Here is a 24,297-nt window from a genome sequence, read left to right as displayed (position 1 = left end):
AGTCTTTCTGTTGTTGCTGCTCTGAATCTGGAGTAAGCCATGCCATCTGTGCCCTAACCTGCGTGCTGACTTCACTGCCTAGAACTTCATCCACCATATCGCTTTTTAGACATTTTCTTTTTCTCCTCATGCCGCATCCATCAAAATCTCAATGTATGCACTAACTGTTCATTCTGCCCCTACTGTAGCAATAAATAACGTTGCTGTTGTGTGAGCGAGGTCTGCTCTGAGGCACAGCGCCTCTTTGAACCGGGTCTTCCTGAGTTCAGTCCTTGTTCTTCGCTGGCAGGCACTCGTTTATTTCGGACACAAACAGGAAGCGCGCGCGGTGTGGTATGCGAGTGTGCCGAGAGGTCAGATCAGATCTCTACATGATGTGTAAATGTGCATTGATGGTGTTTGCTATACTTTCCTCTGTTTTTTTTTTTTTTTTAAGTTTATGAACAATGACCATTGCTACTGCCTCAACGTGTTGATATGGTCTACGTGACTCGGTGGTACGGTGCTGGTGGTAGATGTGTGTTCAGTTCAGTGTCATGTTCGTGGGTCCTCGGCTGTTGTGCAGTTTGCAGAGTTGACTGCTGCAGGAATTATGGGGGAGGAAGATAAACAATTGAAAAATTATAGCTCTGTTTATGTCGAGCTTTCTCAGCTGGGACTCTCGGCGACAGTTGCAATCAGTCATTTGCAAGTTTGTTTGTTTTTTTTGTTTTGTTTTTTTTAGTGGGTTGTACTAGGCAAGGGTCTAAATCAGATTCTCATGGTATAACATTGCCAGAACCAAAGCCTTTTAACATAGAAACAAATGCATAATATGTTATAGTTGCTTTTAACACACAAAAAATATTCCTACTGCTGCTAAAATAGTGGAGCATATTACAAGTTTAATAGAATCAATAATAATTACTCGTTACACTGATTTCTAAACAAAGACCTGAGTAAAAAACAGACTCCTGAAATTAATGCTGATCTTGGTTGGATGGATCTTTTTGGGTAGGATTGTCAGTCTTAAAAGAGGCGTATTGTGCAAAATTCATATTCTGCACTTTTTGTACTTCCATTTGAGTTTCTCCTGCTTCTAAAAACAGCACAAGTGCTTGGGGAGGGGAAAAAATGCATCCAGATGTTTTTTGGTGTCTGGAAAAATGACTTGTTTTAAAGTCTTCCTCAAAGTAATGATACAAATCAGCAGGAACTGCGCCTCACCTAGCAAACCAAGCAGAACTCCAGCACGTTGGTCAGCTGGTTTTACCACTGTGTGCGCTGTACAACGGCTCCTGGAAAAGACGAGAGTTTTGTTGTTAACTCTCCATTCAGACACCAGTTTCTGCATTCTTGTTGGTTGTGCAGGAGGCTCTACTAATGCTTTTCAAAGCTGTACGGTTGTATAATTACACATTTGTTTTGTTATTTTCACGTGATCGTAAACATTGAGTTGGAGGGTGTGGCCAGCAGCAGCTCATTTGGATTTAAAGTGACAAGAGGCCCTAAAACGCCTCAGTTTGAAAGGAAAATGGGTAGAACTGACCAGACTGAAAAATGTAAGCAAAAAAATATAAACTTTTTTTTTAATAGACCTATCCTAACCTGTTCACATAATAAGTCACCTTCAAGTGTTAATCAACGCTTCTTTATTTGCTACACCATCACTAAAAGTATTTCTATACAGTAAAAAGAAGAAAACAGTTGACGGTGAGCAACAACAGGTGTGAGAGGGGCAGCAGCTCCGTCACAGCCAAACCCAACTGTTGCACCTTCTCGTCCATCTCATTGAAAAGAAAAACGTCAAACAGTTACGAACGGTATTCAGGAAACTTTAGCATGTTTTTTTTTTATTTTTTTTTTAACCTTGACCCCAGTATCCATGCCATGCTTAGGTTGTAACCATGTCTGCAGAGCATGGTGCACAGCACATAGCAACCTTGTAGGGTACTCGTATGTTCCTTCTTTGTTCTGTTGCACTTTAACCCCACTTTCGAGACTCCCGGTTTGGTACGTGCTCTCAGAAAGCTTCTGTTCTGTATTTGTTGATCTCCTTATGATCCCATGAATCCTCCACAAAGTAATGGAAAGTGAACTCTGGGAAATGTTAACTTTTTTTTTTTAACTCCAGACTGTTCCATTATTTGCTCTACAAACCCATTTAAAATGGAAAAATGTAACCGAAGAACTGAATGTCTCTCTCTTTCTGATTGTAACCGGTTTAAACGCAGCCCGGCTCCTACTGCCGCCAGAATTTATTCCCAGCTGTGTTCAAGTACGAAAATCCACATCTTATTTTGAAAGCTTCCAGTTGATATGTGTGCTACCCTATATTTTATTTTTTTTTTTTTTAGATGTAGATACTGGTGGGCGTGGCCTCAGGGGATTTATTTTGTACATTTTATGAATGAGTTGCGTGGCAGCTCGTAAACGTAACCTTTCCCCCCTTCTCCAGTTTCTGGTTTGGTCTAGCATGCTGTTCATTTTCTCTTCATCATTCAATGTTTGTTGAGGCTGTTTACAGAAAAGTATGAATAAAAATGTTCTGTTCCAGTACAGAAGAAATCCCAACTATTTCAATGTCTGATTGCAAATTTTTTTTTTTTCCCTCCCAGTTGGAACAACTTTCTAAAAGTGCGAGAAACTAAAACGGCTGTTGTGTGAAACGCTCCATCCCATTTATTTACAAAATGTCCTAGTAGAAGTAGGCCAATCTCTTTCTAATGTGTTGTGTGGTTGTACAGGTCATTTTCTAATAATTTATTGTAACCTGCAGGATCAGTGAGCCTGCTGTATGACGCTGTCTAAATAAAGGCATATTGAGAAGTCACAGTTTCCAATTTGTGCAAACGTTTACGTTTCTTCCTTGGGGGCGGGGCAAGGGGCGGGGCTTAAACTTCACCGTTAACCAACAGGTCTACAAAGAGTTGGATCATCTCCAATTGGTTTAGCTGTCGGATTATTTGTCATGGTGGTTCTTTGGAGCTGCTTTCCAACGGTGTAATTATAGAAATCACAACATGGAACATTCCTGAAAATACATGAGGAAAAAAAATTTGCTTCTTATTAATCGGTCAACTTTACCGATGAATAAACTTTAAATATGACGTTGAATAACTTTTTAATGGGACACTGAAAAATAGACGGGATACAAAAGGGCAATAGACTGCGTAGGTCTGATGGGTTTTAGCTTCGAGTCTCTTTGCTTACGTACCCAATATCAGAACCAGAAGTAAAGTTCAGCTGTCTTCCTCACATCTGCTTATTTATAAGTTCCATAAGGGATTAACAGACGCTTGTCGAGGTGATTGATGGTAACTCTGAAGAAAGTGTTCTGGTTTCTGCCAAGTGCTGAATCTGTTCTGTAAAACAGAAGTCATTTATTATTCTCTGAAAATCTGATGACACATGAGCAAATTTGAAATTTGGCCCCACCTTTACAAGGTATGTTTGACACAAAACAAAAAAAACAAAAAAAAAAACAAACAAAAAAAAACACTGAATGGCATCATGATTTGTTTTTTATATGGAAGTATTTGTCGAGATGAGAACATGAAAATGTTGTACAGTTGCAAAATGCCTGTTGGAAACATGAAGTAAAAGGCATTTTATTTTATTTTTGTGAAGTTAAGTACACATCCAAAACAACTGAATAATGTTTCTAATCTTTTTAAATTATTTGGAGGTGAGTTTTTTATTTTTTAGAGGAAACTTAAAGTTTGGGAATGTTTAAGCCAGAGAGAAGAACTGAGTTCCTCAAACAAAATCAAAAAAGTTCATCTGAAAATCCCTGTGGGCTAAAGATGAACTCACAACCTGATAGATCTTGAGAATGTTTGCTTGGTAGAGAAGACCTATATTGCCACATCAAGATATGTGATGCCAAAAATATTCTCCATAACCCTAAAGCTCTGCCTTAAATGTAAAATGTGAATGAAATGACTGAACTCATGCAAAGCGTCTGAGTGTCCTAATGAAGCGTTATACAAGTCTGTCATTTCTTTTCATTTAACAGCAGCGTCCAAACTTTTTGCACCGGGTGCCAAAACTGGCAAATTTTAACTCCTGGCGAGCCACAAGTTCATTTCCGCAAAAATAAGTTTATTGAGTTTATACAATTATCGTTAGCTATACCTTCTTAGAAATAAATAACACTTTTTCATTTGTAGGTAATTAAAGATCTGAAACATAAAAAGAACTTTGCATTGTGCTTCAAGGAAAAACAGACAACTCCCAAATTTTGGGGGGTCAGGTGATCAATTGTTTTCTATTTTACTGTCAATTTTTTTTTCCATTCTTGACTTGTAGGGACCATAAAGAAAGCTTTTCAAGGGCCACAAACGCCCCCCTGAGCCACACTTTGGACTCCTCCTGACCTTAAAGGCATGCACACTTCTGCAGTTGTGTTTTATTATGGCATTTTGAATGTGTATTTAAGAGTCATTGTTTGTTACTGAAAATTAAATGGTTCAGAATTGCCTCCCTGTTTAACTCATGTACTAAGAGATAACAAATGACAACATAAGTATCTAAAATACAAGTGACTGCACTTAAGGAAATATGCAGATATGCAAATGAATACAGTGAAAGGCAGTAAACTCAGAAAATGTTTACCCTACAAAACCAATGCTCTTTTTTGTTGTTTGTTTAGAAGGTGGTCTATAAATGGAAAAAATATTCACTGCCAGCTGCCTCTGATTTAAACAAAGGAAAATTTTAATGCCGTAAATTAAATTTTCTTCATGTCTGAGAAGCAAAGAGGCATCGACAAAAAGCAGCCCCTAACAGGGCTTGTCATATATGTCCTCACAGCTGCTGAGTGGCCTACACCAAGCCCGAATCATTTGCATCCCAGTTGCACTGGATAAGCAACTCAAAACAGGGAACATTTCACCCTGTATGCAAAGATAAATGTCTTAACCAGCCGGCCACGAGAGCAAGCAAGTGAAACGGCTGACGAAGAGTACGGCAAAGTGCTGGTGACAATTGGAGAAAAGCAAAACAAAAAAACAAAATGGCACCAACATAGACCTGTTAAAGGCATGCCTTATCCTCTTGAAGCATTATTTAGAATAACAAAGTACTTTTCTTTACAAAAGATCCTGACATGCACTTGATATTTGTGACATTCACTAAACACGTGTAGGAAGAAAACACAGCAGTGTGTTCTCTCAATGTGTTTTTTCCAATATATTCCATAAATACTCAACAGAATTTCGAATTTATTTGTATGTATTTCAGCTTTAATTCTGTTAATAGGAGAGAGAAGAAAAATTCACAAAAAGCATCCGCCATTTTTTTTTCTTCTAAGTGACTTCCATACCCGAAGAAGAACACTGACATGCTGAAAAGGTTGTTACTACCACCAGGGAGAGAACTAAAACATGCCGGATGCCGGACCTAGAGGACCGATTTTGGTAACCCCTGTCTTAAGGAATTCAAAAGACTATTTCTAATTGTATAAAAACCAAACGGCATCACAGAAAGCCTTCATAGTCCTCCTGGGCAACAAGGGGCGCTACAGAACTACATTTTTAAAATGTTTTTTATAAGCCAGTGACAAAAGACAAAAGATTAATTAAATTACTTTGATTCGATTAGACGTGGAACTCATTTTCTGTTCAAAGGGACTCGTTTATTTTTCATTTTCTCTCCCTGCCGCATCCTTCTTGTTTGCTGGCTGTGTTTTTCCCCCCGGGTGGTTCTGTCATGTCGGGGATGCAGCAGCTCAGGCTGCTGGTCAGCGAGCGGCTAACAGCGGCTGCAGAGGAAATCTTTGGGCTCGTTGAGAGGACAATAACGGAGTATCAGGAAGAGGTGGTCCGCTCCAAGAGAGAAATCATCCAGCTGAGGCAGCAGATCGAGCAGCTGACCGTCTTACAGCCCCGAGTGTCATTGTTCAAAGGAGGTTGGTAGCGACGCCGTCGAAGCAACCTTCGAGCTGTTGCTAAGTAACCGAGAAAAAAAGAAGATGAAGAAACAACGACTTTGCTGCCATATGAGCAACATCCGCAGTAATTTAGTTTAAGAAAATGTGCTGTAAAACGTAGCTAAACACAGTTAAACTGTCTCAAGAAGCATGTAGAACGTTTACTGAACTTTTACACTTGCAGGTCATCTATCTGGCTATCTATCTACCTTGAAAATGACAAGCTTTAAAGGGGACCTACTCTGTAAAATTCACATTTTGCTGGTTTCGTTTTTATACTTCCATCTGGGTCTCTACTGCTTCTACAAATAGCCCAAGAGCTTAAAAATCACCCAGCTATTTTATTTCCCTTTTTTAGCAATAAACTTTTTTGGTGTGTGGAAAACTAACTGTTTCAAAATCCTCCTGATTGTTGAGTTTCACTGCTAGCTACTTTGCATTATTATTATTATTTATATTATTTGCTAGCTGCTAGCAACCTAGCAGTTACCTAGCAACCCAAACGGAGCTCCAGCACACTAGGTCAGCTAGTTTTATGTTCTTTTCAATGGCTGCTGGAAATTGTTTTGCTGTTGACTTATCATCTAGAAACCATTTGGTGCATTCTTGTTGGACGTGCAGGAGGCTCCACTTCTGCTTTTCAAAAATGTACTGCTGTATAATTGTGCATCTGTTTGCAGCCACATTCACATCCCAGTGTAAATGTTAAATTGGGAGGCTTGGCCAACAGCAGCTGATTGTTTGACTTTAAAGTGACAAGAGTCCCTAAAACAGCTCATTCTGAAAGGAGCTCAAAAAAGGCAGAACTGACCAGATTTGCAAAAAATGTGATAAACATGTTTTGTATAGCCTGTAGACCTATTCTAACCTGTCCAAGGAAGCATTATAGATCACCATTAAGTTGGTGTTAGGCATATTTTTCATTAGGCTCATATTTCTATATTACAATATTTTTTTTTATTATTAGTTCAATGTAACATTCAAATCTAAAATGTCATCTTGTCATTACTGTGAGAAGGGCTGCGTGACATGGACTTAGAATTTTATCACAACATTTTGCGGTACTATTGTAATAACAAATAAAATAATGAAAACCATTTATCACGGCTTTCTAAGGTAACTGTACGCCTGTGATTGCGAGGAGCAGCATTCATAGCGCCACAAACACTGTTCTTGAAAAACATTCCTATAAAAATAAGCTTCTTCATATTTATGAATTTGCAGATATTTATTATTGTTCTTGTGGACAAAGCAGTGGAGAAAATAGTTAAAGGAACAGTTTAGTAAAGGCGTTTTTAACATTAACTGAAACTTATTGAGACAATCAAGATTAGCATCACGATACGATTGTTTTTTTTTAACAATAACTGATAAACGATACAGTAAAAGCTAACCCCTAGCTGTAAGTGGAAAATCATCACAATTAACACAAACAATGGCTTTAAAGCTTATGTCTGTGTCTAATAATGTGTTTTACTTTGTGAACTGGTAGATGTAGTCCCTCCTTTGCATGTTGTCTGTCTCCTAGATGTCGAGTCAGTGTCAGAAAACCAAAGCCAGCCTCCAGCAGAGGAACAAAAGGAATGTGAAGACCATCGGCAGGTTAAAGAGGAGCAGCTGGATGTCTGCATCATCCCAGACGTGGATACCGATTCTTCTGACGACGTAAAAGTTTCTCCTTTCGAATCGGAGATGACCCCTCACGTCGACTCCCAGCTGTTACCAAGCGTCAGCTCCATAACCGTGACTCTGAACAGCAGCGACGAGGGAAAATGGATTGGAAATTTTGGCGGGAGCTCGTTGCATTCTGGTCCAAGTCGCGGCCACGTTTCCCTCGTGCAGCCAGAACACGTCCTGGACAGCAAGTCCTGCCGTCTCTGCGGCGTGTCCTTCATCAGGGACTGCGACCTGATCAGGCACGTGGACGAGTCCCACGCGGGGCAGAAGGCCTTCAAATGCTTCGAGTGTCACAAGGAGTTCGCCCGGAAAGACAGCTTGACTTTGCATCTGAGGGTCCACACGGGCGAGAAGCCGCACAGGTGCCCCTTCTGCGGGAAGTTCTTCACCCAGACCTCCAACCTCAGGGTTCACATGAGGAAGCACACGGGCGAGAAGCCGTACTTCTGCAGCTCGTGTGGCAAAATGGTGGCGCACTCGTATCACCTTAAAACATGCTCCAGGCGATCCTCAGTCACGATGGACGTTAGTGGACATTAGAGGTCTACTAACTGAATTCTGGGCGGTTAAAAAAAGCAAAAAAACAACGTACACTACAAACCTGAGTTTGCACAGAAAAGCCTTGGAATCACGTTGTATTATGGAAGCTTTCTTCTGATCAGATACAGATGCTAAAGATGCAGACTATTTATTATTTTTATATATTATTATTTGTGTTATTATTATTGTAATAGAGGTCTTTTGGAATCACATGAAACTTTTTTTAACCCATAAAACACCTGTTTAACTCTTCAAGTTTGATTTGAGTAGTTTTTCCCCTGCTTATTGTGACGTATCTCTCAATAAAGAAACACTGTGTGAGATTTAGCACGTATTGAGTCTTTTTTGGGATTGTTTATTTGGCCCCTGAACTGTGTTTGTTTATGTCTGATTGTACTGAGCTCTTAAATGCAATCACTTTTTTCAGGTAAAGTTACCTTAAGCACTTTGGAAAATTATAAGTTTAGAGAACTAAAATATGCCGGACTGACTTTCGCCCTGAGCATCCTTTTGCTAATGTTTTGGAAATTCAGGCTAAGAAATACAGCTAACTTTAGCAGTAACTATTCACTAACATTTGGGATTGCTGGCTAAATGCTACAGCTTTTCCAGGAATGTTTTGGTAAAGTTTCATGAATTTAGGCTAAAAGTTACAACTAACTTTTGCAGTAAGCCTTCGCTAACATTTCGAGAGTGTCAGCTAAAAGTTACAACTAACTTTTCCAGTAACTTTACACTGACATTTAGTGGCCGTTGTCTCAAGGTTACAACTAGCTTTTGCAGTAATATAATACTAACATTCGGGGGATGTTTTAAAGTTATGGGTTACTTTTGCAGTATCGGTCTTCAGATTTATATAATATGCAAAATTAAATTATACTACTGTGATTCATGGATGGTGCATCTGAATAAACTGGAAATTAACAAATGTTTATGTCAGAAATGTAACTTAATAATGAAAACTCTTACTGTATATAGATTCACTACACACCCCCTGATATATTTCAACCATAATTCCTGCTAATTCTGTTTGCTATGGCTTCATGCTTCCATCTACTGTAAGCTTTACCAAAAAGGTGAAGGTGATTTCGTTTTTCAGAAGGACATGGCATGTGGTCAAAAGTACCTATTTCTGCGTCAACAGTCGTATCACTGTTAAGACCAGTTCCGTTTAAATTAACCTAAGGGATTTGTATAAGATTTGTATAAGCAAGACAGAAATTGACACAAGCAAGATATCACGGATGTCTTGAGGTGTCCAAACTTTGAAAACTCTTGGCATCACAAAAATTAGAAAAAAAGAAACTTTTGGTGCAATTTTTTATTTTGTCTGATCAACAGTGAACTAAACCATTTAAATGTTTTTAAAAAGAACAAAGGAGTATAATTTTTTGATGAAAACTGATCTGCAAATCACAGTTTCCTAAATTTCAGGGTTGACTGTTTTCGTATTGGAGACGAAAGATTTACTTTTGAGAAACAAACAGGTCAATGTTTGAAGTTCTAGTTACTCCAAAAATAAGATGAATGTAGAAAATGTGTTAATAAATGGAAATATATTTTTGTATCTACTATCTTATTTTTAAAAACACGTTATATTTCTGTAAAAAAATGTTCCCCTAAAAATAGATCACATATAAGTTTTACATTTTGAAATGGATTAAGCTCGTTTCAAACTGTTTAAGTACTCCTAAACTACAGGGGGCGCTGTGGATATATTTTACTTTTATAGGCGAGCGGGGGGGGCGGGAGGGTAAACAAGTCACGGTGCTGTCATTTAATTAGATTATGGCTATGCTTTTGGACTGCAGTGATTGTTTCTTTGTTTGAGAGTCCGGCCGCATCCTTCTTGTTTGCTGGCTGTGTTTTTCCCCCCGGGTGGTTCTGTCATGTCGGGGATGCAGCAGCTCAGGCTGCTGGTCAGCGAGCGGCTAACAGCGGCTGCAGAGGAAATCTTCGGGCTCGTTGAGAGGACAATAACGGAGTATCAGGAAGAGGTGGTCCGCTCCAAGAGAGAAATCATCCAGCTGAGGCAGCAGATCGAGCAGCTGACCGTCTTACAGCCCCGAGTGTCATTGTTCAAAGGAGGTTGGTAGCGACGCCGTCGTTACTTAGCTATTGCTAAGTAACTGTGATGTATGTAGTGCAGCTAGAGGTAAATCCATCTGTCGATTTCTGTTGCTTCACAAGAACTTTGTGAACATTTACTAACCTTTAATTGCCAATAAATACACAAAACTCTTTCGGCAACATTTCTTCTCTGAAGTTTAACATTTATCGTGTGTATTTTGTCTCCAATCAGTGCCAGAGAATCAAATTCAGCTTCCAGTTGAGCAACAGAAGGAAAGTCAGGCGTGTCAGAAGGTTAAAGAGGAGCAGCTGGATGTCTGCATCAGCCCTGACCCGGATACTGATTCCTCAGAGGACGTAAAAGTTTTTCCTTACGAGTCGCAGACGACCCCTCGCAGCGACCCCGAGCTGTTACCAAGCGTCAGCTCCATCACCGTGACTCTGAACAGCGACGACGTGCACAACGAGTGGAATGAGAATCCCGGCTCAGATTTGGCTTACTTCGGTCAAAGTCACAGCGACGCTTCCTTTCTGCAGCAGGAACAAATCCTGGATAAGAAGTCCTGCCGTATGTGCGGCGTGTCCTTCATCAGAGACTGCGACCTGATCAGGCACATGGAGGAGGCCCACGCCGGACACAAGGCCTTCAAATGCTTCGAGTGCCACAAGGAGTTCGCCCGCAGGGACAGCCTGGCTTTGCACATGAGGGTCCACACGGGCGAGAAGCCGCACAGGTGCCCCTTCTGCGAGAAGACCTTCACCCAGACCTCCAACCTCAGGGTTCACATGAGGAAGCACACGGGCGAGAAGCCGTACTTCTGCGACACCTGCGGCAAAATGGTGGCGCACTCGTATCACCTGAAGATATGCTCCAGACAGACCTCATACACGACAGACATCACCGGGGAGAGGGCGTTTCGCTGCTTCCGGTGTGGCAAAAAGTTTCACACGATTTCAGACCTGAACGTGCACATGAAGATCCACGAAGCGAGAAAATCGCACGCGCTTATGCAGGTTTTCTCTTAATCTGCAGTTTCGCTCTTCATAATGTCTAGAGACGTTGTTTAGAATTGTGAATGCAAATGATTTTTTTTCCACACATTAAAAAAAAAATTAAAAAATGGTGTACAGGATTATATACAGAAGCCTGGTGTGTTTTAGGTCCTTTTACTTCATGTTGTTTTAACTCTGTAATTAAACTGAGAATGATGAACACAAAAAAGCTGCTGTGTCGTTGGTTATATTGACAATTGTATAAGCTACCCTGTAGATTTGAGTTGAGATTCTGGAAATGAACGTTTTTTTTCAGCCTGTGATGTTGGAAACGTGATATATAAATAAATTGAAGAAAACAAAATTAAATTTATTTTGAAATTACACGTACAAAATGTCTTGCACAAGTAATGCAGTGTCTTTTTCTACATAGCATAGCTAAAAACAGTTTAACCTCTTTATTTCACTTTGACAATTTCTAATTTAAAAAAATAATATTTTTTTCCTTTCTAAATATTCTTAAAATTATAATATTTTAGTCCAACAGAGCGAGCAGGATCACACTGATTAGACATGGGGTTATTCAGTTTTTATGGAATTTTGTTCCAAATAGGTGGAAACTGCAAAAATGATGAAACACCGAGTTCCTTTAATTCAATGCTAAAAACCTGCATTTGTTTAATGAATAACAAATGGAACATCATAAACTGTACCCTGTCTTTCAACATGTCATCATTACTCCACTGTAATGTTTTTTTGTTGTTGTTGTTGCTTTCTTATTATTTTATCTTCATTATAAACATATAAAGCACTTAAATGTGCTATACAAATAAAATTGTCTTACCAAATTTGGCCAGCAGGAGGTAGTATTTCACCCAGGCAACCTGGACGTCATCATAGATTGTCTATTTTAAAGCGGTAGCACGATGCTAGGTTTGCCAAATTGCAGTACTCTACAAAATTGCCTCTATTTCTTTTGGAAAGAAATAGAGGCAATTTCTTTGCCCCATGTACTGCGCATGTTTTTAATTAGGGATCTATAACCGACAATTCCAATCCTATATGTTTTTATTGCTCAATTTCTGTGTCAGCAAAGATGTACAGACATATGGTGAGGAGTGAGACCTCTTTCTCTGTCCTGCCTTCCAGTTTCCACCTCATTCCCATACAGAATAATGCTGAGAGATGATGGAGGAACAGGGTTGCGGTTCTGACAGGCAAGCAAAATTAATTGTTGCTGGTAAACTAAAAAGCTGTACCGACTAAAATTTACTAACTTTTAGTCGCTTGTAGAGAGATAAGGTTTTATAACATGGCGGCTGATAAGTTACAACAGAAACCGGTTACTGGTGGTAAAGCTAGCTAATCTGCTGCGATGGGAACAAAAATAATGAGCTAATGGGGTCAGCTTTCTGTTTAAAACAAAACTAATTGTCAGTGTCAGCTTACACTGACTTGCCACTTCTCTCTCTGTTTTTACTTTATCGTGTTAGTTTTCAGTTCATGTTTATGTCTTCATATTTGTCTGTTTTTGTCACCTGTCTGCTCTGTTCAGCATGAAGACTGGGGGAAAAGGACAAGGTAGGAACCGCAGTGGTTTTCTCTTTTCTGACAACAAACCCGAAGAGCTGCGCTAACCCAAGACATTAAAACAACAACGAGGGACGTAGAATGCCATTCAAATGGTGAAACAGACAGTCGCTAACGTGTGTTTAAATTAAAGGACGGTATAATAAAGCCGTTAATCCATTACCGCGGAGCTGCTGCTGAACTGTGAGGCGGATTATCTTTCCTGTGTATCGGTTTACTGGCCTCTCTCTTTTTTTTTTTCCACAAACGCCTCAGCGACTGAACTAAAGACATGAACGTTACACATAAATGTAAAACTGACTTTTAGGGAAACTCAGAAAGACAACTTCCGCAAAATATTAACTATCAGCAGAGTCTCAACAACAACAAAAATCAGTCTGCGTGTTTACTTCATATGAATTTATGCAGACTCATTCAAAAAATTTGAATATCAGACGATTTTCCACTTACAGATGGCATTTAAAATTAGTCATCTGTAAGTGACTTTTTTATTGCTTTGGTGTTTTATGTTTATAATTTAAAAAGTCCTATTTTAAAAACAGAAACGTGGACTTCATGAACAGTATGGTTAGTACTCGCTTATTATATAATAATATGTTTATTGTATTATGTATTAAGAAAATGTTCTTATTTTCAAAAAGTACTTTTAATATGACAAACGAGACTCAATGGGACATAAATTCTAATTTGTTGTACATGACTGTAAATATTTCTCATAAAGAAACTGCTTTACAGACAAATTATATTTTATAATAGTATTATCCAACTTCTTGATAACAGTATCGTATTATTAGAGTCTTTGCATATAGTCTGAGTACGTTGGAATGTGAATATGTATTTAGTCCCCGTTACCGTGATGCCACTAAATAAAATTCAATTCAGTTCATTTTATTTTATTTACATAGGGCTAGTTCACAACAAATATCAAATCAAGGCACTTTGCAAAAAAAGAAGCATTAATTTAAATATTACATGCATTCCAATTGTATTATCAATTGATTAGTCAAAGTAGTTTGTAAAGTTTCTAACTAAGGAAACCCAGCAGATTGCATTGAGACTTTGACTTGCAGCATTGACTACTCCTGCATGAGTATGTAGCAACATCCCTTGCGTGGTCTCATTGACTTTACTGCAATCCCAATGAAGAAATCCAGTGAATAGACCGTAAACATACAGCCAGAGATACACTGGAATAATCAAAGCAGATTCTTGTGTCGGTCCGGAGCTAAATAGACTCAAAATCAGTAGCAAGACTTAAAATTTTATATTTGCAGAGCCTTCCCAGTCAATCTGACTGAGCTTGAGCTTCTTTGCAAAGTATATATCAACCATCAACAGTAAGCAAGATGATTAGTTTATGTCCGGTTGGCCCTGTTTCCTGTCCTGAGGTTACTATTGAAATCACAAACACTCTGATGTGTCTGTTAGGAGCTGTTTTCTACCCCATGCTGGACTAATCATGTTCTAATGCCAACCTAACTGGTTAAACACAACACAGACAATCCATAGGTGCATACTCTACCAGTTTGTTGTCCCAAGAAGTTGTAGGTATGATATTCAGACACATGGGTGTAAATTGCATATGGCAGGCTGTCGGGTTGGCCCCCAGTCGCTAGCAGAAGTGACCTGTAGTCATACCCTATGGCTCCGCACACCGTAATGTCAGAAGTATCACTGGGTTGTCTTTCTGAGTGCTGGTGTAGATGCTGCCGATGATGGCACATGGTGATGCAGAACACGAAACGACACCAAGTCCAAGGGTCTGTTTTCTTTACATTGGTCAGGATGATAAACGGCATCAGAAAGGGTTCAGTAATTCTGACTTGACATAGTTGTCTTGAATTTAGTGCAAAGTGTGATTTTCTTGTGATGTGTTGTGTTTTGGGCAACAGGAACATTTATGGCCTGTGTGGTTCTTTGGTTCCAGTACCAGTCCACAGTGACATCTGACATCTCTTGCTGTCAACTCTCTGTTATCCTTCACTCGCTACTTTAGCTGACTGTCAGATGCTTCAGCAACTTCTTGATAACACCATTGCTCTACCATTATGCCCTCTGTTACCCGTCCTACACGGTCCAGCTCCTTTGTTAAACCACTGACCGAGCATCAGTCCAAATCGGATCATTCCATCTTTGTGCTCAAGTTTTGTCACAAAGTGTTTTTTTATTTTTTATTTGAGGTTTATTAGTTCTGTGTGTTTGTGTTTCATATTTTACAGTGTTTCAACTTATTTGAAAAGAGCTCTTAATCATATGTAAAAAAAAAAAAAGCATTCCATATTATTTTTATGCTTTAAAATGTCATCGAATGAATGCTAGAAATCCTCAAATGCTTGAATTTCAGCTAGGTGTTTTCAAAGTTTTTAAAGTGCTTTGCATTCAGACTGCACAGTTTTGTAATAAAGTGCGGGGTGGGAGGATGTCATGGAGAAACGTTTGATTAAAAACCTAAATTTGGAAAGCGTCATTTACTCTTGACACCAGATATTTTTATACACATAATGAAAAGACATCTGACCAATTTTACCGTAAGCTAAATCAGACTAAATTTCTGGTGTTAGGGCAGTTAGAATTACCAAAGTCATTTTTTGTGAGGCATAAAATTTTGTTAGATTTTAGTTTACCTTGCCCTGCTGTAGAATGTCAAATGATATCATTTATCTTGAGTATATTATAAATGATATTATATACTAGTGAATAGAAACTGTGTAGTTTATTTGTATTGTTTTTGTCTCCAAAGTGTGGTGCTGAACATTTGTGAAAACTAATTTTTGAGTTTTAAACTGTATGAGCCCTATTTAAAACACTTTTGTCACATATAAAGCATGCTTACTATGGATTTTGTAGTGTTACAGCTTCTCAGTGCGGGTTTTGTTTGTTTTGGTGATTAAAAAGTGATAAAACCCAATTAAAAAGGGCTACATTAACAATCTTGGGGGTCCTGCTTTCTGAAACCACAAGAAGAATTTTCTTGTGATGTCAGGAAGTTTCTGAAGTCACAAAATTTCAGAAACAAGACTTCAGGATGCTTTGTTGAGCATCCTGAACAAAACTTAAAGACACTGTTGTTAAGCAAGAGTTATTTCATCACCAGCACTAAATAGGTTTATAACTAAAGCTTTAACCCAAGCAGTATGTAATAAAAAAAGACTCTTAAAGGATTGTGACTCTACTTTTTTTGTTTTCATCACCTGTCCTGTCAGATGCATGAGGCCTTTGGGTCCTGCTAGACAAACTTATGGAGCCTGACGTGATGCCCCCACCTTCTTACTCCCCCCCTCCGCTGGATGATGACGGTGATGACGGAGTGGGGTCAGAGGAGGATGAGTTTGGGAATTTCTCTATAGGGGGCGTTTGCTCTCCCCTCGGTCATGCCGACTTCACAGAGTCAGCAACTCATCAGTTGGATGGTCACCTGGTTGAACAAATGCAACGCACTCCATCTGTGGAAACTGGGAACCGCAATCCTGAATCTTTGCACTACTCGAATGGACAGGCTGGAGAAGACCTACAGTCCGGAGCCCAGGGCTCTTCTGTGGAGGACACAGAGTTTGCTGATTTCGCTATGTTCACAGAGCAGGCAGGACACCCCTGGTGCTGTGGCTTCACGGAGCAGTGGGATAGCAAAGTGGATGAACGCGAACGTGTTTCCGGGCAGGAGGTTGTCATGGAGTCTGAGCCTAGATCCCAGCACGCCTGCAAGGCAAATGGAGGTATCTGCGTTGAGGGCGAACACTGTGAGAAAAGAGATGCAGCACTTGTGCAACCACCTCAGGTCCACAGTCAGCCTCAGGGAGACGAAGGAAATGCTTTTTTGGGATCAGCTGAGGAAAGGCAAAACGTTGTTGGGAAAACTCCAGAGCCTGCTTCCGACAGGGTGTCCTGTCATGACGATTGGTCGTCAGAGGAACCAAATGTTTCATCCCTTACATCTCAGCATGGCCAGTCTGCTTGGAACCAGACTGATGATGAGGTGGAAGACTGTGGATATTCTGACGCTGTTGTCAGCAGCACTGTGAAGAACCTCGGCCCATCTGAGTTGAAGATCAATGCGCCTCACTGTGATGCCACTCAGGAAACCTCGGCTACCTCCTGCCCAGAGAAACATACATACTTCACCGATGTTAATGCCTTGCGTCACAGGGAACCCGCTGAGACAGCTGACACGGGAGTAGAGAGTCTGGGAACCCTACCACCCAGTGACAGCTTTGCCGATTTCTGCTTGGCGCCCACGCAGGACGATGAAGAGGGACCAATGTGGGCGGACTTCACAAACCAGAGCGGACCGACAGAGGGAAGATCGTCGACACAGCGCAGTGAGCTGGTCGATGGACAAGATGGAGTAACAAGAATGAATAGCTGTCAGGTAGAGAACTGATCTTTGAAAAAGAATCTCGGCTTTGTTACCATTCATCAGCACTTTTTCTTTTTTCTTTTTGTTCTAATTGTTCAGGATTCCCTGTCCTGTCATGTCCAGCGGCTCCTCCAGTCCAGCTTCCCAGAGGTCTGTGTCCCTGCTGTGGAAGGTGAGGAGGACCTGTCCAACCTCAGTGCTTTACTTCACATCCAGCAGCCTCCAGAGACGGAGGAGAAGAGCCCAGAACTCAGCCGTTCTCTGAGGTGACGACAAATAACTCAGCTGCTGTGTCCAGACTATAGAGTTAGAAAACACATTCATGACTATAATGAAATTTCTGAATGGATTACAAATCTGCAAAATTATTCAGGGTGTCCATATAGTAGCATTCCTTAAAAGGTCTTAAATTTGTGTGTCTAAAATTAAGGCCTTAAAATGTCTTGAATTCTTATATAAGTTACCTTTTAATGTTAAGTACATTAATCAGGTTTGTTGTGGCAGGACTGTTTGAAGTAGTTTTTTGGCTTCTGGTAAAAGCTGCTCATCTACTTTTGCAAACTAGCTAGCTTTTTGCTTCTATTATGGACGCAAACCCGGGTTCACAGTGAACCCGGGTGAACGTTCAAGGTGACATTAAAAAGCTCTTTCAAAGTCTTAAATTTGACCTGCTGAACCTGCAGATACCCTTTGCAGTATTGTAGTAAAAGAATATTTTAATTTATTTGAAGGTCAATTTTTAAAAATATTTGTATTTATTTATTTTTTCTGCTTAATTTCACATTTTATGTTATATTTCTATAGAAATGGTTTGGGTTGTAGTTATACCCATGGAACATTTTCATATTCTGTCATGCCAAATGCAAAATTCCGTCTTTTTTTTTTTTTCTTTTTTTTTTTTATCGGTAACATAAAAATGTCACAAACTAAATTAGAATTGATTTATATTCAGCACCCTCTTACAACAATAAATAAAATCTAGTGCAACTACTTGCCTTCACAAGTCACTCAATTAGTAAATGCAGTCCATCTGTGTGTTTTCTGCATGGCATGCATGGGGAAAGCAGAATGTGGCAAAAATAATATTCTCCATAATTTTTAGGGGCAACTATGAACCGTCAAAATGCAAGTTTGATTGCCCATAGAGATACCAATTAGTATAAAGCATTATACCTTATAGGGCTGTTTGAATCAGATTTGCTTCTCAAATCTGGTCTTCAGGATAGACATTTGCATGTCATTTGCAAAGTTTTGATTCTCCAAACCTGTTTTGAAATGCTTACCAAAGTAACCCGATAGCCTCTGATGATGACACACCTTTAAAAAAATCTAATTATTTTACTTGATTTGGCATGAAGCCTCATTATACCTTTGTATTGTTTAGATTTGCAGTCTCTGTGGTTAAGCACACATTGGATCTGGACTTGCCAGTCGTGAGCTGGGTATGTATCCAGTCAGATTGTCTAAGTTACAAAAGTAACCATTTTCTGCTGTTTTTTGTGTTCCTCTCCCTACTCCTCCCAGGATTCAGCAGCTGATGTTCAGCCCACCTGAGGACATGCACTGCTCACTTGGTCTCCAGTTTAAGTGGGGAGGTTCTCACAGTAACACAACACTGCTCAGGTGCCTTGGTGTGGACACTAGGAACATTGTAAGTTCATTACATTTTATTTAACTGAGTCCTAACAACCTGAGACAGCATATGTTAGGGATTGTGTTGTGTTTTTGTCCCCTGAAAGGTTTTTATTGGCACGAAGAAGCAGGCGGTGACTGTGCCAGCGTATGCCTCTTCCCTGGTGAGCCCTCAGACTTTTAATGTTTCATAATGATAAACTTGGTTCGCACTAATTTTTGTGTTGTTGCTAAATTCAACACGCTAACATTACCTAGTGCTGATTAATCGAATTACCCATTTATACCTAAAAGCCTCTGTCCCGCTGAGGGTTACCTGGTTCACAGCAGCGTGTTACACGGTCTTGTACTGCGGTCAACAACGCAAACTCACAAAAAAAGTTGAGCGAGGAGAGTCAAACTGGTATGCTCATTGGCAAATTTGGATAAAACCAATGACTTCATTTAAACCTCCCTGAATATGAAAACCTATAAAACTGAGAATCTTCATTTTAGACAATAAAACATTCTATTTTTCTTTGGGGGGTGGGGGGGGGGGATGTGCATACAGTGGTGGTTTTTCATATGAGTTGCTGCCCAGGGCGGCATTAGAAAGGGGTGGGAGCCACCCAAGAACTAGCAAATAAAATATATCTTATCTGTCAGTTGTCCCCTGAAGGAGTTTTCTACTACTTGCATGCATGAGTACCGTGACGATACGTTTCATCCTAATTGGTCGGAGTGCGGTAGAAGAAGCGGCGTTGCGTTGCGTATTTATGTTTCAAGCTTACAAAGTTAAGCATAGTGATTAATCACAGCGCGACAGTGTGATTAATTTAATATGTTCACCACACTTTTTAAAATGTAACCAAGTCTCTTAATATTTCATCAGGGAATGCTGGACCCCACCAAAGACCCTTCGCCGGCTGTGTGCTCTCCAGGATGCACGGCCGTCGCGGCAACCTCAGGGCCCCCGGAAAAGCAGAAACCCTCGACTCATTTGCCGCAGGTGGCGTTTGATAACTCAACACGACAATAAACGCATTAAAGCCGAAACACTGATATCAGTTTGTCTGAGCAGGAGCTTCCTTCGAACCAGCCGGACGGGAGCTGTAGAAGCCTTCGCAGCTCCCAGGAGGGTACGTCCCCTTGCCGAGCCCCTCACCCCTAGTAGTCTGCCAGCCACGCCCGATGGCTGCTGCTATAAAGCCAAAAAGTGTCTCACTTCCTCCAGAGCATGCTCTCCTTCTGTCGTTTTTTTGATTTTTTTGTATTTTTTTTCCTCTTTCTTCACTCAGCTGGTTAGCGCTGAAATTATGTTGATAACAAAGCAAGTATAAGAAGAAAATCTTCTACTTCTGTTGTTTCCTTTACCTCCTGTGACCTTTTGGAGCGTTTATCTCAGTATTTATCAGTCCCATTGTGATGAGGAAAAGATGAATATATTCATATTCAGTGCATGCACACTGCAAAGACACAAAATCTTACCAAGTAATTTTGTGTAGCTTCTAGTGCAGATATTTTAGTACACTTGAAATAGTACAAAACGAACTTCCAAGTAACTTTTCAGCAAAACATACGAGCTTGTTTTAAGTCAATAATTCCTTAATATTTATCAAATATACTGGTTCCATTGGCAGATTATTTCATTTATAACAAGACATTTTCCCCATGTTGTAAGTGAACTAATCTGCCATTAGAACTAGTACTTTTCCCAACAATATTAAGGAATTACTGACTCAACAAAAGCTCCTATTTCTTGCTGAAAAGTTACTTGTAAGTTAGCTTTGCCTTATTTCAAGTGTTCTAAAATATTTGGGTTAGAAGCTACACAAAAATTACTTGGTAAGATTTTGTGTTTTTGCAGTGCACCTGCTAACTTATACCTGCTCCAAAACTCAGTTGTTGTTTTTTCCTGCAAAGGTGTCAATATAATTTGGTTGTCACCTTTTATTTGACGTAAAAAGGTTTCTACTTCAAAAAAAGGAAAAAAAAAAAAACAATTCCATATTATTTTTAATTTTTGCCTCACAAGGCCTTGACGGTTCCCTGAGCTTCAGAAAAGCTTTACTGATAAAATATAAACAATACACACACATCAGCTCAGGTCATCAGCTCATCTTTGCTCAGGAATATTTTATTAAATCTGCTAAAATTTTATTTGTTAAACTTTTTTGGGGTAAAAAAAAAAATTCGAAAATTGTCATGAAACTGGACATAATTGTTGCATATTTTTAAGTAAAGTTTATGAAAAATACATTAAAATATCCATTGCAAAATATCTCTAGCTCCAGCAAATTTTCACACATTTGTTTTTTTCTCAAAGACAATTTTGAATATTGTCTCGTTTTCCTTCTGCACTTCCTTGTGTTGACTTTTCATATGACATCCATCACAAACGCTAGTTTGTGGTGTCAGCATTACTAAATGTAAAAATCTTCAGAGGGTTTGCACTGTAAATGAAATGTGCCTGTGCTGCAGTACTTAAAATATTAACTACCAGCATAACTAAACTGAATGTTTGCTAACATGCACAGGGAAGCTAACTAATGTAAATACACCTATATTACCTTCAGAAACTCACCTTATCAGCATGTTATTCCTCCTCAAATGAAAACGATATAAACACTGATTCATATTCATTAACATCCACATTTTCTGAAATGCTAGCATTCTTTATTAAAATGGAGAATTTTAAATGTCCCCCCCCCCCCAAAAAAAAAAGAACAATTTCCTCTAACCTATAGAGGGCAGTATGTTTTAAAAATAACAAAACAACTTTTATTCAAAAATAAATCAAACCTCATTGCAACAAATGTAAATAAAGCTTTAAAACCTGCATCCTCAATCCAGCTGTAACTTTCTACTGATTTTGATCGTTTTCTTTATTATTTAAGCACCTTAACTTGTCTCACAAGCTGAACTCCTCATTTAGAGGCTTGTAATACAATCATTCTAATCATTTTTGTTGTTTTTCATTACCGATAAAAATTGTTTCTGCTTCAAAAATACGGCAGAAATTTTTATTGATGAATTGTAACTTGTGCCAGCAGTGTTTTCTTTTCCCTCCCTTAGACTGTTATTTTTATCTTTTTTTTTTTCTTATTCAGTTTTATTGCTCAAATTGAGACATTCGCTGCATAACAGACTGTTGGGGAAAATCCTTGTAAATACTGAAATAAATCAGTTGATCCTCCCTGTTTGGTCTTCTCCTCATACCTTTCACAACTATTAAAATTGTACAACTTTGCTCTGTGGTTTGAACGCAAAGTTGAGATTTATTTTTGTATGTTTTTTTGTTTTTTATGTTTTTTATGAAGATAACATAGTTCTTTACAAACACAGATAGGGAGAAACTGCATCCCCTTTAAGTTGCTCTTTTTTTTTTATAAAAATAAAGTGCATTTAGAGGAAGCTTTAAAAACCAAATAGTGAGGTTAATTAGAGACTGAAACAAAGCCTCAGTTCTCATTTCCATTCAATTTCTTCTATTGATATCAGTCTGTTCCTCATTCAACCTTGATTATTTTGGGTCTGAGGATGAGAGCAGATCCAGTGGCAGCAGCCGAGCCAGCAGTCCTCCTCCAGGTCAGCACACAGACGTTGGTGAAATTTTCCGTAAACATTGTTGATTTATGCTCCTGTAATTCTCTTGAAGCTTTTGTCCCCTTTCATGTGTTTGCTGCGCATATCCGCGTCTGAAGGTGTCGACCGTGAGCTGTATGAATTAATCATAAGCAAACTGGAAATCGACAATAAAACCAGTCAGACAGAAGACACTCTGAACCGCCTGATGTCCGCAGCAGGGAGCACGAGCATTTCCGCCAGGTCTGTCAGCAAAAACTGTTCAGATGCTGTACATTTTTGTGTGTTTTATTAAGCCTAATACAAAACCACTTGCAGAAACCAGCTATTCGTGTTTAAATCTGTTTATTTGTGTTTCCGTTGTTGATCAGGAAGCCTTCAGCCCAAGAAGAGCTGAGCGGAGAAGCTGGCAGAATGATTTCTGAACTTCCTGACTTGTCCTTCATGCAGGCCAAAGTTCTGATGTTCCCTGTCTTTCTTGCACCCGAAGCTCACAGTTCCCCAAAACTACTTTAGTATTCTTACTCATACTCAGCAGCCACTGACAACTCACTTGTTCGAAAAGACAAATAAAGAACAAAATATACGTGTGTGTACAGCACATGAGCTGATGTAGATTTTAAGAAGTGCAATCTGAGATGCCCCCTACTGGCCTAATGTGTTTGGTCAAGGATCGTCATGTTTGGATCAAACTATGCCACCTGCTGGCTATTTAATGTATCTTATTCAAATGGAAGGCAATCAAAACTATTAACTATTAAAACTTAAGCAGATATACAGCTGAATTACGGTGTATCCAAGTAGTACTGTCTTAAGGTTCAGTCTTTGGATTTTATTGTGGTATTAACCGACATGTATTTGCTTGAGGTATTGTATAATGTTGTATTCTTTGAATATTTTGAGTAGGCATATGTTTATTTTAAATAAAAATGTGTCAGACTAAACATATGTAAACTTATAAGTAACAAATTATAGGTCGATTTTTGCTCACATGTTATAGAGAATGTACTTTATGGATCAACTGAGAAGTCCTCAAGAAGTTGCATTTAAATAAATGCTGGTAACAGTTCAAAAAATTGTGATGTTTTTTTGTTGTTGTACTTAAATGTTTTAGATTATCATAAAAAATTATATCTGATATTAATTTATTAAATATTAATATCTGATATTAATTCAAAAAGGTCTCCAAGCCCTATGTGAAAACAAAATTTCTACAATATGTATTTTAAATTCACTACCTACATCCAGGCCTGACAAAACCTGTAGAATAGAGAAATTATTTAAATAGTCTCACAATGAGAAGTGAGACAAAATATCTCAAAAAGCAACACACAAGGACACAATCTGAAATATTCAAGAACAGATGAGAAACAAAGTCATAGACTGAGGGAATCACAGTAAGAGGAATTATGCATTAAGTTAATTGAGCAATTATGGGATTTTTACTACTCTGGCATAAAACATGTTTCTAATCGAGAATCTGTTTTTTATGGGTTTGGTAAACAAAAAAAACTTCACCTGTTTTGATCCACAGTGCTCCGCTATGTCTCCTGCACAGAAGGCCTTCGCAGAAAAACTCCTCAGCAAATTATCATTCTGTGATGACAATATGCAGTACACCTCTAGTCTATGGGGTTCCATTTGTATCAAAAATAAGTAGAAGTCATACGTGTAGATGTGTCGTTGCTATGTGTCGTTGGTCTATGTTGCATGTAGATGATGCATATGTAAATGTTGCATATGCGTTCGCACATATGGAACCCCATACTAGTCAACGCATTCCTGTTAAAAATCAAGGATAAAGAAACACAATACAGTAACAGCATAAACAGTGACAGGCAACAAGATGGTGCTGTTACAAATGCTATGTGATCATCCATCAAGGGAAGTTCATATCTCGGCAGAATGATGAGTCACAGGTGATGAGGCAAATGCATATTGCCAGCTGTCTGAACCGATATAATTT

General features: G+C 39.0%; 3 protein-coding genes and 1 long non-coding RNA gene across 8 annotated transcripts; 3 read left to right on the top strand and 1 right to left on the bottom strand.

Moving 5' to 3' along the window:
- Window positions 1-1,835: 1,835 nt before the first annotated feature.
- Window positions 1,836-5,659, bottom strand: LOC106955435 (uncharacterized). Its single transcript, XR_001426576.1, has 2 exons — window positions 5,570-5,659; window positions 1,836-3,344 (listed from the first exon to the last, which is right to left on the bottom strand). It is a non-coding gene; the product is annotated as an uncharacterized LOC106955435 (long non-coding RNA).
- LOC106955425 (zinc finger protein 544-like) lies at window positions 5,004-8,455 on the top strand. Of its 2 annotated transcripts, none has more exons than XM_015045593.1 (2): window positions 5,004-5,890; window positions 7,404-8,455. In XM_015045593.1, the coding sequence occupies exons 1-2, from the start codon at window positions 5,692-5,694 to the stop codon at window positions 8,126-8,128; spliced, it is 924 nt and encodes a 307-aa protein (XP_014901079.1). In that variant the 5' UTR covers window positions 5,004-5,691; the 3' UTR covers window positions 8,129-8,455. The 2 variants fall into 2 exon arrangements, with proteins under 2 accessions (XP_014901079.1, XP_014901088.1); XM_015045602.1 differs by having other exon boundaries at window positions 5,010-5,890; window positions 7,440-8,455.
- Window positions 8,456-9,850: 1,395 nt separating this feature from the next.
- Window positions 9,851-11,420, top strand: LOC106955419 (zinc finger protein 260-like). The gene is made up of 2 exons (XM_015045580.1): window positions 9,851-10,216; window positions 10,431-11,420. The coding sequence occupies exons 1-2, from the start codon at window positions 10,018-10,020 to the stop codon at window positions 11,222-11,224; spliced, it is 993 nt and encodes a 330-aa protein (XP_014901066.1). The 5' UTR covers window positions 9,851-10,017; the 3' UTR covers window positions 11,225-11,420.
- An 898-nt stretch (window positions 11,421-12,318) lies between these two features.
- Window positions 12,319-23,275, top strand: aftphb (aftiphilin b). Of its 4 annotated transcripts, XM_015045552.1 has the most exons (11): window positions 12,328-12,408; window positions 12,747-12,772; window positions 15,985-17,147; window positions 17,235-17,401; window positions 18,660-18,786; window positions 18,875-18,931; window positions 19,639-19,755; window positions 19,828-19,885; window positions 22,248-22,334; window positions 22,451-22,574; window positions 22,703-23,275. In XM_015045552.1, exons 3-11 carry the CDS (start codon window positions 16,020-16,022, stop codon window positions 22,845-22,847), a joined length of 2,010 nt encoding a protein of 669 aa, XP_014901038.1. In that variant the 5' UTR covers window positions 12,328-12,408; window positions 12,747-12,772; window positions 15,985-16,019; the 3' UTR covers window positions 22,848-23,275. The 4 variants fall into 4 exon arrangements, with proteins under 4 accessions (XP_014901053.1, XP_014901045.1, XP_014901057.1 ...); XM_015045567.1 differs by having other exon boundaries at window positions 12,319-12,772; window positions 17,259-17,401; XM_015045559.1 differs by lacking the exon at window positions 12,747-12,772 and having other exon boundaries at window positions 12,321-12,408.
- Window positions 23,276-24,297: the final 1,022 nt, after the last annotated feature.

Source organism: Poecilia latipinna, unplaced genomic scaffold (assembly GCF_001443285.1).
Source record: "Poecilia latipinna isolate Pla-1442-1.1 unplaced genomic scaffold, P_latipinna-1.0 Scaffold38, whole genome shotgun sequence".
NCBI classification, from domain to species: Eukaryota; Metazoa; Chordata; class Actinopteri; order Cyprinodontiformes; family Poeciliidae; genus Poecilia; species Poecilia latipinna.
This window is presented reverse-complemented; position numbering and strand designations above follow the sequence as displayed.

Bases quoted from the DNA above. Each gene is read 5' to 3' on its own strand.
- LOC106955425 (XM_015045593.1), top strand. From the start codon at position 5,692: ATGTCGGGGATGCAGCAGCTCAGGCTGCTGGTCAGCGAGCGGCTAACA. The intron at 5,891-7,403 runs GTTGGTAGCGAC...GTGAACTGGTAG, and splicing joins AGTGTCATTGTTCAAAGGAG to ATGTAGTCCCTCCTTTGCAT.
- LOC106955419 (XM_015045580.1), top strand. From the start codon at position 10,018: ATGTCGGGGATGCAGCAGCTCAGGCTGCTGGTCAGCGAGCGGCTAACA. The intron at 10,217-10,430 runs GTTGGTAGCGAC...GTCTCCAATCAG, and splicing joins AGTGTCATTGTTCAAAGGAG to TGCCAGAGAATCAAATTCAG.
- aftphb (XM_015045559.1), top strand. From the start codon at position 16,020: ATGGAGCCTGACGTGATGCCCCCACCTTCTTACTCCCCCCCTCCGCTG. The intron at 18,787-18,874 runs GTAAGTTCATTA...GTCCCCTGAAAG, and splicing joins GTGTGGACACTAGGAACATT to GTTTTTATTGGCACGAAGAA. The intron at 19,886-22,247 runs GTACGTCCCCTT...TATTGATATCAG, and splicing joins CCTTCGCAGCTCCCAGGAGG to TCTGTTCCTCATTCAACCTT.